At 38.5% G+C, this 12,157-nt stretch overlaps 1 protein-coding gene across 5 annotated transcripts in view; it reads right to left on the bottom strand.

Moving 5' to 3' along the window:
• The window catches only part of CCDC178 (coiled-coil domain containing 178), a 434,788-nt gene that overhangs the window by 403,983 nt on the left and 18,648 nt on the right, over nucleotides 1–12,157 (bottom strand). For 4 of the 5 annotated variants that reach the window (XM_060613562.3, XM_060613563.3, XM_060613559.3 and 1 more), the window contains exon 2: nucleotides 2,197–2,277. In XM_060613562.3, the coding sequence (XP_060469545.3) occupies nucleotides 2,197–2,254 (58 nt within the window). In that variant the 5' untranslated portion in view covers nucleotides 2,255–2,277. Of the gene's footprint in view, nucleotides 1–2,196; nucleotides 2,278–11,964; nucleotides 12,101–12,157 lie in introns of those variants that run through there. The other variant, XM_060613561.3, reaches the window with a different exon arrangement.

Below are 12,157 nucleotides of genomic sequence, written 5' to 3' on the forward strand. Positions count from 1 at the left end.
GAAATTAATTTTAACTGATAATCAATATTTATGCCAACATTTCAAATATTGGTTCTAATGTGATTTAAATACAAATATTGTAAACTTACCCAAAGCAAATACCAAGCAAATACCAAAAGACAATTTATTAACCATATTATTTTCCAAAGAGTTAGCCAGCCAGACATATTCCATTCCATATGCACATACAGAACTAATCTATATCATAAAACACTCATATTCCATTAAATAATGTGGAATGTGATTATATTCATGTATATCTCTCCATCACATAGACTAAATACAAGTGGTCTGCCTTTTTAAATATGATTAACTTTCTCCTGATGTACCACACAAAGGAGTTTTTGCTTGCAAACTGGTCAGTTTCTACTGCAATACAAAACAAATAGACCTTGTGAGGTCATTCAAAGGGAAACCATCAGCTTAGCCCTCAAAAGTGTTGGAACAAACTACTAGTTTTTAATTAACATTGTAATCAATCCAAAAAGTTTGAAAAGTTCTTTTCAAGTATTTAAACAAAAGATATGTGCAAGTATGATTTGAGTATCTTCTTTCCAAATTTTGTCCTTGGGAAAGTTGTTTTAAGTGAATAACCTGGTTCATATTGCTAATCTGAAATTGAAATCAGTTTCCGGAAATCAAAAATTTTTGCTTAAATTTCACTATATAAACTCTATGACAATGAAATTGCATGTTTTTTTTTTCAATTAATATTGGTAGCGTGAATAAAGAGCTAAAAACCAAGGTTATTGAAATATTGTGAAAGTGAATATAGTAACAAGTACTAAAATCCTACCCAAGATTGGTAATCCTCCATGAAATCTATTGTGCAATATTCTCAACCATGTTTGGAATTACTATATGATTGCTTTCTTTTGTAATCCCTAATAAGATTGTGGCAGCTGGATTGCAATAGTAGTCCCAATAAGTTTTCCTCCTAGTGTTTTCACCTTCCTCCTTTCCACTGTAACTTTGGAGCATCCATCATCAAAAGAATGATTTTAACCGCTTGTCCCTTGAGTCTGGGCTGGTCCTATGACTTGCTTTGGCCAATAAAATACATCAAATGATAATTTCCAGTTCTGAGCCTTGGCCTGAAAAGGCCTTACGAGCTTCTATTTCTCCTCTCAAGCCTTGAGATCAAAGCTGCTGGATGAATATGAGAGACAACATAGTACAGCCAAGGCTATAGGCCTATGAAAGATCAAACCCCAAATAAATAACATCAATGCTTAGTTGACCTATGGCTTAGTGCGGATGTATGAATGAGCCATCCTGAGCCCACCTGAAATTAATAGAACCACTCAGCACACTTATGCATAAGTAAACTAAAATGAATATTTATGATGTTGTATGCACCTGCATTTTTTGGTTGGTTTTTATGTAGCATTAGTGCAACAATGGATAACTTGACTGTCAATGGACTACAAAGTATTCAAGGCAAAATTCTATACCAAGGATTGGCAAACTTATTCTGTAGAGGACCAGATAGTAAAAATTTTAGGTTTTGTAGGCCACATGCATTCTCTGTTGCATATTCCTCTTTGTTCTTTTTTCTTTTCTTTTCTTTTTAACAACACTTTACAAATGTAAAACCATTTTTAGCATTTGGGCTGTAGAAAAGGGCTACTGTCCAGATTTGGCCCATCAGCTGTAATGTGCTGACCTCTGTCCTATATGATGCAAAGACATATTACTAACACAATGCAGAATAAAAGATGTTGGGGCTCAGAATGCAAAGTAATATAATAAAAGCTAATACAATTTTAAAAATAGAAGTACCAAGTATTTTTCTTTAATTTTGTGTTTGTCTTCAATGGGTGCTGGTAAAATTTTAATAACCAGCTGTTATTAACCAGCCAATTTCAAGCAATCAGAGGAGTAGCGCTGAGATATATGCAATTGGCTCACATGAGCCAGTAAGAGCTGGCTCTGTTGTACTACCTATATGTTTTATTGACTACACTTTTGTTCAATAGTAAATATAAAAGAAGTTGATTATAATCCAGATAGTGGGTTTTCCTTAAACTGATTTACTCCTTTCATTCACCTCACCTTCCTGATCCCAGTAAGGTTTGATTGTGTGACCCTTTGTCCTGGAGAAGACTACTATCTTTGCAGCTGCCTTCTATGATTGACTTAATTGCATTTACCTATGACCTAGTTTCAAAGAAAATCATTTAATGATAAACTTACTTTTCTTGGCTTGATCACCTCCAATGAAAGAACAGGAAATTGTCTTGTTTTCAGGCATGGTTATTTACAGTATTTTGAAACCTAATTAGAAAGAAAAATCTTTACATATCATGAATCAAAAGTAGCATATATTTAATTTCACCAGAAGTTGTCAATTTAAGAACTAATGTCAGAAATAGGTTTCTAATACTTGATATAGATATATAAAAATCAATAATAAATTATGTTAAAAATGTAAGGAAATGCAACAATATGCTCTTCTTCCTTTGAGAACTATTATGATCCTATTTGGGAACACCAAAGATAAAAATCCTCATTAAAAAGGGATCTTTGATCCTCTGCTTTGCAGATAGCTTTGAAACAGACAACGGCCTGCCGACTAGATTTTTTTTAGCATTTTCACTGTAACTGTGGACTCAGCCCTGTGGAGATTCTGGAACCTATGATGCTTCATTTCCTATGATTAAGTTAAACTTTACTATCATCTCTACTTTCCATCCATTCCTTTTTTAAACATTTTGTTATGGATAAAATCAAATACATACAAAGGTAAAGAGAAAGTTTAATGGATCTGTATGTGTCCTTCAACCAATTTCAACTAGTAGCCCATATGAATTCTATATACCTACCTACCAACCTGTCTAACCTACCTACCCTTGGTCATATTTAAGCAAATCTCAAGTATAGTATTGCATTTGTAAATATTTCAAGAATTTTTTAAATATAGCAATAATACCAATAATATAAATAAGACAGCTAACAATATGGTCTTAATATCGCTAAACATATAGTCAGTATTTACATTTCTTTCATTGTATTATTTTTTCTCCTGTTTTTAAAGCTTTTGGAGTAATAACACAAGCATAACATTAAACTGAAATGTCTTTTAATTCTCTTCATAAGTTCTCCTTTTAATTCTCTTTATGATGTTTCTTTCCTCTATAATTTATCAATATGGAAATCAAATATTTTGTCCTATAGAGTTTTCATATTACTGACAACATCCCTGTTCTATACTAAGTTACTCAACTGTAATTCCTATAAGTCAGTATTTATTAGAAATTTAAATTACTGAATGAAAAGACAGTAATTCTGTAACACAGAACTAATCACTACCTCTTTTAATTTGTAGACCTAAAACATCATTGAGTTTAGAGATTAGAAATCAACTAGTTCAATTTTTTTTTTTTTTAACTAATAAGGAAATTGGCAAATTGGTACTAAAATTGGTAAATTCATTCAATGTAAAAAGACAGCTTAGGAAAGAGTGCTCTGAAAGAAAACCCTGAATTCCAAGTCTTGTGCCCCTTTGAATAAGCCAATCTACTGCATCAAGACCAACTTATTACTGGAAAGGAAGCTATAGAAAATTACATAATTAAATTTTACTTTATATCAAGATTACTTTTTTAATTCAATGAAGATTGTAGTTAAAATATAGAATCCTATTTTCTCTTCTACACAAAAGTACTGGAAAAATATAAGAAAATTAATTATTCCCGTAATGAGTTCCTGGGTAACTTGGAAAAATGCTCTTACAAATTACTACTAACAGAAATATGGTTAAAATGTATTTTTTTAATGTTTATTTATTTTTGAGAGAGAGCACGAGCAGGAGAGGCAGAGAGAGAGGGAGACACAGAATCCGAGGCAGTCTCCAGGCTCTGAGCTGTCAGCACAGAGCTGGACGCAGGGCTTGAACCCACAGGCTGCGAGATCATGACCTGAGCTGAAGTAGGCCGCTTAACTGACTGAGCCACCCGGGTGCCCCATGTACTTTTTAAATCTTCATTGAAGTATCTGAAAACTAGCAAGGTAATAATAAATACCTGGGCCAAATTCTGGTAGAAGACAGAAACCCACAGAGGCGAGACCAACATGTAAGGTTGCTTTTCCCAAGGGCAATATCTAATGTGGGAGAGACAGCTGGACAGCTGGGCAGTACTTGTAACAGCCACACAAAACTTTGGAAACAAAAGATAGAATCCAAATTCTACCAAGTGTAGGTGGAAAACTACCCATTCCTACTACTGGAAACTACTGGAAAACTAACCCATTCCTAGGATTGAGACCCCAGAAGTCTGTATCTTAAGGAACGGAATGAAATCTAACTAAAGGCAATGCAAAGACTGCCCATAAACTGAAGTCCAACCACAGATCATCTAGGTAACCCAGAATATCACAGAAGTAAAGTGAATTAAGGTGATTCTTGCCCAAAACAAGGTGAAAGGTAACCCCACACACAAAGAGATTGAATAATAGAAATCAGAAAAGGAAAGATAACAGAAACTAACCCAAAGCTACTCAAGATAGTGAGGTTACCAGATATAAACCACCTAACTATGCTTAACATGTTTATTTTTATTTTATTTTTAATATGAAATTTATTGTCAAATTGGTGTCCATACAACACCCAGTGCTCATCCCAACAGGTGCCCTCCTCAGTACCCATCACCCACCCTCCCCCTGTCCTACCCCCCATCAACCCTCAGTTTGTTCTCAGTTTTTAAAAGTCTCTTATGTTTTGGCTCCTTCCTTCTCTAACCTTTTTTTTTTCTTTTCCTTCCCCTCCCCCTTGGTCTTCTGTTAAGTTTCTCAGGATCCACATAAGAGTGAAAACATATGGTATCTGTCTTTCTCTGTAGGACTTATTTCACTTAGCATAACACTCTCCAGTTCCATCCACGTTGCTATAAAAAGCCATATTTCATTCTTTCTCATTGCCACATAGTACTCCATTGTGTACATAAACCACAATTTCTTTATCCATTCATCAGTTGATGGACATTTAGGCTCTTTCCATAGTTTGGCTATTGTTGAAAGTGCTGCTATAAACATTGGGGTACAAGTGCCCCTATGCATCAGCACTCCTGTATCCCTTGGGTAAATTCCTAGCAGTGCTCTTGCTGGGTCATAGGGTAGGTCTATTTTTAATTTTTTGAGGAAATTTTTCCAGAGTGGCTGCACCAGTTTGCATTCCCACCAACAGTGCAAGAGGGTTCCTGTTTCTCCACATCCTCGCCAGCATCTATAGTCTCCTGATTTGTTCATTTTGGCCACTCTGACTGGCATGAGATGGTATCTGAGTGTGGTTTTGATTTGTATTTCCCTGATGAGGAGCGACATTGACTATCTTTTCATGTGCCTGTTGGCCATCTGGATGTCTTCTTTAGAGAAGTGTCTAATCATGTTTTCTGCCCATTTCTTCACTGGATTATTTATTTTTCGGGTGTGGAGTTTGGTGAGTTCTTTAAAGATTTTGGATACTAGTCCTTTGTCTGATATGACATTAGAAAATATCTTTTCCCATTCCGTTGGTTGCCTTTTAGTTTTGTTGATTGTTTCCTTTGCAGTGCAGAAGCTTTTTATCTTCATGACATCCCAGTAGTTCATTTTTGCTTTTAATTTCCTTGCCTTTGGGGATGTGTCAAGTAAGAAATTGCTGCGGCTGAGGTCAGAGAGGTTTTTTCCTGCTTTCTCCTCTAGGGTTTTGATGGTTTCCTGTCCCACATTCAGGTCCTTTATCCATGTTAAGTTTATTTTTTTGTGAATGGTGTAAGAAAGTGGTCTAGTTTCATTCTTCTGCATGTTGCTGTCCAGTTCTCCCAGCACCATTTGTTAAAGAGACTGTCTTTTTTCCATTGGATATTCTTTCCTGCTTTGTCAAAGATTAGCTGGCCATACCTTTGTGAGTCTAGTTCTGGGATTTCTATTCTATTCCATTGGTCTATGTGTCTTTTTGTGCCAATACCATACTGTCTTGATGATTACAGCTTTGTAGTAGAGGCTAAAGTCTGGGATTGTGATGCCTCCCACTTTGATCTTCTTCTTCAGTATTACTTTGGCTATTCTGGGTCTTTTGTGGTTCCATACAAATTTTAGGATTGCTTGTTCTAGCTTCAAGAAGAATGCTGGTGCAATTTTGATTGGGATTGCATTGAATGTGTAGATTGCTTTGGGTAGTATTGACATTTTAACAATATTTATTCTTCCAATCCATGAGTATGGAATATTTTTCCATTTCTTTATATCTTCTTCAATTTCCTTCATAAGCTTTCTATAGTTTTCAGCATACAGATCTTTTACATCTTTGGTTACGTTTATTCCTAGGTATTTTATGCTTCTTGGTACAATTGTGAATGGGATCAGTTTCTTTATTTGTCTTTCTGTTGCTTCATTGTTAGTGTATATGAATGCAACTGATTTCTGTACATTGATTTTGTATCCTGCGACTTTGCTGAATTCATGTGTCAGTTCTAGCAGACTTTTGGTGGAGTCTATCAGGTTTTCCATGTCTAATATCATGTCATCTGCAAAAAGTGAAAGCTTGACTTCATCTTTGCCAATTTTGATGCCTTTGATTTCCTTGTGTTGTCTGATTGCTGATGCTAGAACTTCCAACACTATGTTAAACAACAGTGGTGAGTGTGGACATCCCTGTCATGTTCCTGATCTCAGGGAGAAAGCTCTCAGTTTTTCCCCATTGAGGATGATATTAGCTGTGGGCTTTTCATAAATGGATTTTATGATGTTTAAGTATGTTCCTTCTATCCTGACTTTCTCGAGGGTTTTTATTAAGAAAGGATGCTGAATTTTGTCAAATGCTTTTTCTGAATCGATTGACAGGATCATATGGTTCTTACCTTTTCTTTACTAATGTGATGTATCACGTTGATCGATTTGCGAATGTTGAACCAGCCCTGCAGCCCAGGAATGAATCCCACTTGATCATGGTGAATAATTCTTTTTATATGTTGTTGAATTCGATTTGAGTATCTTATTGAGAATTTTTGCATCCATATTCATCAGGGATATTGGCCTGTAGTTCTCTTTTTTTTCTGGGTCTCTGTCTGGTTTAGAAATCAAAGTAATGCTGGCTTCGTGGAATAAGTCTGGAAGTTTTCCTTCCCTTTCTATTTTTTGGAATAACTTGAGAAGGAGAGGTATTATCTCCGCTTTAAATGTCTGGTAGAATTCGCCTGGGAAGCCATCTGGTCTTGGACTCTTATTTGTTGGGAGATTTTTGATAACTGATTCAAGTTCTTCACTGGTTATGGGTTTGTTCAAGTTTTCTATTTCTTCCTGTTTGAGTTTTGTAAGTGTCTGGGTGCTTAGGCATTTGTCCATTTCTTCCAGGTTGTCCAGTTTGTTGGCATATAATCTTTCATAGTATTCCCTGATAATTGTTTGTATTTCTGGGGGATTGGTTGTAATAATTCCATTTTCATTCATGATTTTATCTATTTGGGTCATCTCCCTTTTCTTTTTGAGAAGCCTGGCTAGAGGTTTATCAATTTTGTTTATTTTTTCAAAAGACCAACTCTTGGTTTCATTGATCTGCTCTACAGTTTTTTTTAGATTAATATTGTTTATTTCTGCTCTGATATTTCTTATTTCTCTTCTTATGCTGGGCTTAGGGTGTCTTTGCTGTTCTGCTTCTATTTCCTTTAGGTGTGCTGTTAGATTTTGTATTTGGGATTTTTGTTTCTTGAGATAGGCCTGGATCGCAATGTATTTTCCTCTCAGGACTGCCTTTGCTGCATCACAAAGCGGTTGGATTGTTGTATTTTCATCTTCATTTGTTTTCATATATTTTTAAATTTCTTCTCTAACTGCCTGGTTGACCCATTCATTCTTTAGTAGGGTGTTCTTTAACCTCCATGCTTTTGGAGGTTTTCCAGACTTTTTCCTGTGGTTGACTTCAAGTTTCATAGCATTGTGGTCTGAAAGTGTGCACTGTATGATCTCAATTCTTTTATACTTATGAAGAGCTGTTTTGTGACCCAGTATGTGATCTATCTTGGAGAATATTCCATGTACACTCGAGAAGAAAGTATATTCTGTTGCTTTGGGATGCAGAGTTCTAAATACATCTGTCAAGTCCATCTGATCCAATGTATCATTCAGGGCCCTTGTTTCTTTGTTGATCCTGTGTCTACATGATCTATGCATTGTTGTAAGTGGAGTATTAAAGTCCCCTGCAACTATCACATTCGTATCCATAAGGTTGCTTATGTTTGTGATTGTTTTATATATTTGGGGGCTCCCGTATTCAGCACATAGACATTTATAGTTGTTAGCTCTTCCTGATGCATAGACCCTCTAATTATTATATAATGCCCTTCTTCATCTCTTGTTATAGCCTTTAATTTAAAGTCTAGTTTGTCTGATATAAGTATGGCTACTCCAGCTTTCTTTTGACTTCCAGTAGCATGATACATAGTTCTCTGTCCCCTTACTTTCAATCTGAAGGTGTCCTCAGGTCAAAATGAGTCACTTGTAAACAGTAAATAGATGGGTCTTGTTTTTTATCCATTCTGATACTGTGTGTCTTTTGGTTGGAGCATTTAGTCCATTTACATTCAGTGTTATTATTGAAAGATATGGGTTTAGAGTCGTTGTGATGTCTGTAGGTTTCATGCTTGTAGTGATGTCTCTGGTACTTTGTGGTCCTTGCAACATTTCACTCACAGAATCCCCCTGAGGATCTCTTGTAGTGCTGGTTTAGTGGTGATGAATTCCTTCAGTTTTTGTTTGTTTGGGAAGACCTTTATCTCTCCTTCTATTCTGAATGACAGACTTGCTGGATAAAGGATTCTTGGCTGCATGGTTTTCCTGTTCATCACAATGAAGATTTCCTGCCATTCCTTTCTGGCCTGCCAAGTTTTAGTAGATAGGTCTGCCACTACTCTAAAAGGTCTCCCTTTATAACTTAGAGCGTGTTCATCCCTAGCTGCTTTCAGAATTTTCTCTTTATCCTTGTATTTTGCCAGTTTCACTATGATACATCATACAGAAGATCGATTCAAGTTACGTCTGAAGGGAGTTCTCTGTGCCTCTTGGATTTCAACGCTTTTTTCCTTCCCCAGATCAGGGAAGTTCTCAACTATGATTTGTTCAAGTACACCTTCAGCCCCTTTCTCTCTCTCTTCCTCTTCTGGAATTCCTATGAAATGGATATTGTTCTGTTTGATTGCATCACCTAGTTCTCTAATTCTCCCCTCATACTCCTGGATTTTTTTAATCTTTTTCTCAGCTTCCTCTTTTTCCATAATTTTATCTTCTAATTCACCTATTCTCTCCTCTGCTTCTTCAATCCGAGCTGTGGTCACCTCCACTTTATTTTGCACCCCATTTATAGCATTTTTTAGCTCCTCATGACTATTTCTTAGTCCCTTGATCTCTGTAGCAATAGATTCTCTGCTGTCCTCTATACTTTTTCTCAAGCCCAGCAATTAATTTTATGACTATTATTCTAAATTCTTGTTCCGTTATATTGCTTAAATCGTTTTTGATCAATTCGTTAGCTGCCGCTACTTCCTGGAGTTTCTTTTGAGGAGAGTTCTTCCATTTTGTCATTTTGGGTAGTCCCTGGGGTGGCTCCCAACTGCAGGGCACTTGCCCTGTGCTGTCCGGAGTAACTCGTGTTGATGGACGGGGCTGCAGTCAGACCCGATGTCTGCCCCCAGCCCACTGCTGGGGCCACAGTCAGACTGGTGTGTACCTTATCTTCCCCTCTCCCAGGGGCAGGACTCACTGTGGAGTGGTGTGGCCCCTGTCTGGGCTACTTGCACACCGCCAGGCTTGTGGTGTTGCTTCAATGGGATCTGGCATATTAGCTGGGGTGGATCCGCAAGGTGCACAGGGGTTGGAGGGGCAGGCTTAGCTCTTTGCCATTGGTGGTCCCCTGCGGGAGGGGCCCTGCAGCACCGGGAGGGAGGCTGACCCGTCGGAGGGTTGGATCCACAGAAGCACAGCGTTGGGTGTTTGTGTGGTGCAAGCAGGTTCGGTGAACTGGTTCCCTTTGGGGTTTCGGCTGGGGGATGTGAGAGGGAGATGGCACTGGCCAGCACCTTTGTTCCCCACCGAGCTGAGCTCTGTCTTCCAGGGCTCAACACCTCTCCCTCCTGGTGTCCTCTCTCCCTCCCGCTCTCCTTCCGAGCAGAGTTGTTGCCTTTTAACATTCCAGATGTTAAGTCCCACTGGCTGTCAGAACTTGCAGAGTCCGGCCCCTCCACTTTTGCAAGCCAGACTTCAGGGGCTCTGCCTTGCCGGGCAGGCTGTCCCTCCACCACCCTGCTCCCTCCCACCAGTCCGTGTAGCATGCGCTGCCTCTCCGCCCTTCCTACCGTAGCTCTTCCATGGGCCTCTTGTCTATGCTTGGCTCCAGAGAGTCCATTCTGCTAGTCTTCTGGCGGTTTTCTGGGTTATTTAGGCAGATATGGGTGGAATCTAAGTGATCAGCAGGATGCGCGGTGAGCCCAGCGTCCTCCTATGCCACCATCTTCCCTCAATCCCTGAATTACTATCAACATGCTTATAAATATAACATTAAATTTTTAAATTTCAGAAGTAAAGATTATGAAAGTTGAAAACTGCAGATTTGAACTATGAACTGTGATTCTAAACCCACTGGTAAACTTAAAAGCAGATATGACAAAGGTGAAGAATTAGTAAAACAGATTCAGAAAAACAATGATCTTGAAGGAAGCATGCAGTAATAAAAAGATGGAAAGTACAGAGGCAAGCATAATAGTCAGTGCTCTCAACCTCGCTTCCAGAAAGATGGAGTGGATGTACTTATTCCTATTCCCTCTCCTGAGTACAACAAAAACTCTAGTTGTTATCTCTAAAACAAACGTGAGATGACTTTGAAAGGTGGAGAGACTGTAGGCAGCCTGGATAGGCACCTTGGAACCAGAGAAACAATGAGGTGGTGAGTTTCCAAGATTTTGTTTTAGTCTTATATATCCTTGACTTGAAGCTGAAGAAACCAGCAACCCAGAAATACCAGTGGGTGCAGATCAAATAAATCTCCAACAGAAGCCCTCTCTAGCAAAGGGACTGGGAAAAGGGAGCTTAGCAAGAAAGAAAACATTTAGATACTAACCGCTCTACTCTAGCCAAACACCAGAGACAAAACTGTGGCCCCTCAAAGGTTGAGTAAGAAGCCACCCTTGCTAGGTGGTTTTGAGGCACCCCAATCTTCCTGCTGGGGTGATGTCAGAGGAAGCCAGGTAGGAATATAGGACTCCCCCCCACTGGTTAGAGTCAAGCCTCTCCCCTTTCATTGTCAATGAACACTGAGTGGGGACCCTGGACTTCATACCTCCCAGCAGCAATAACAAAGGACTGGGACAGTGTCAACGCAGGCTTAATGGTGAATCACATCTTCCACCACAACCCAGCAGGAGTGAGGCTGCACCCTCTACATGGGTTCGGTGGAGCCCATATAGGAAGGAGTAGCTAGGCACTCCTACCTCTCCCAGCTAAAAGTCAGTGGAGGCCTAATGGGGAGCTGGAACCCCCACCCCTGCCCAGCAATAAGAAGTTCAGTGTAAACCACAGTGACATATCTATATACCTAGCAGAATGGCTAAAACAAGAAATAGTTTTAACACCCAGTAGTGGCAAGGATGTGGAAGAACTGCATCATCCATACATTGCTGGTTAGAATGTAAAACGAGAAAGCGACTTTGGAAGATAGTTCAGCAATTCTTTTTAAAACTAAAAGTGGGCCTTCCAATATAACCTAGCGACTGTACTCTTGAACATATTTCCCAGAGAAATGAAACTTATTTTCACTCAGAAACTTCTGCATAATATTCATGGGAGCTTTGTTTAAACTCGCCAAAACCTACTGGACATCAGCATTCAAAAGAATGAAACTGAACCACTTTCTTACACAAAAATAAATTCTAAATGGATTAAAGACCTAAATGTGAGACATGAAACCATAAAAATCCTAGAGGAGAACACAGGCAGTACCCTCTTTGACACTGGCTGTAGCAACTACTTTCTTTCCAGATAGGTCTCCTCAGGCAAGGGAAACAAAAGCAAAAACACACTAGCCAAAGCCTGCACACTACCCAAATGTCCTTCAGTGGGTGAGTGGTAAAACAAATTGTGGTACATCTATAACATGGAATATAACCCTGCAATAAAAAGGAAAAGACTCTTT

This window comes from Panthera onca, chromosome D3 (assembly GCF_046562875.1).
Source record: "Panthera onca isolate mPanOnc1 chromosome D3, mPanOnc1 haplotype 2, whole genome shotgun sequence".
Classification (NCBI taxonomy): domain Eukaryota; kingdom Metazoa; phylum Chordata; class Mammalia; order Carnivora; family Felidae; genus Panthera; species Panthera onca.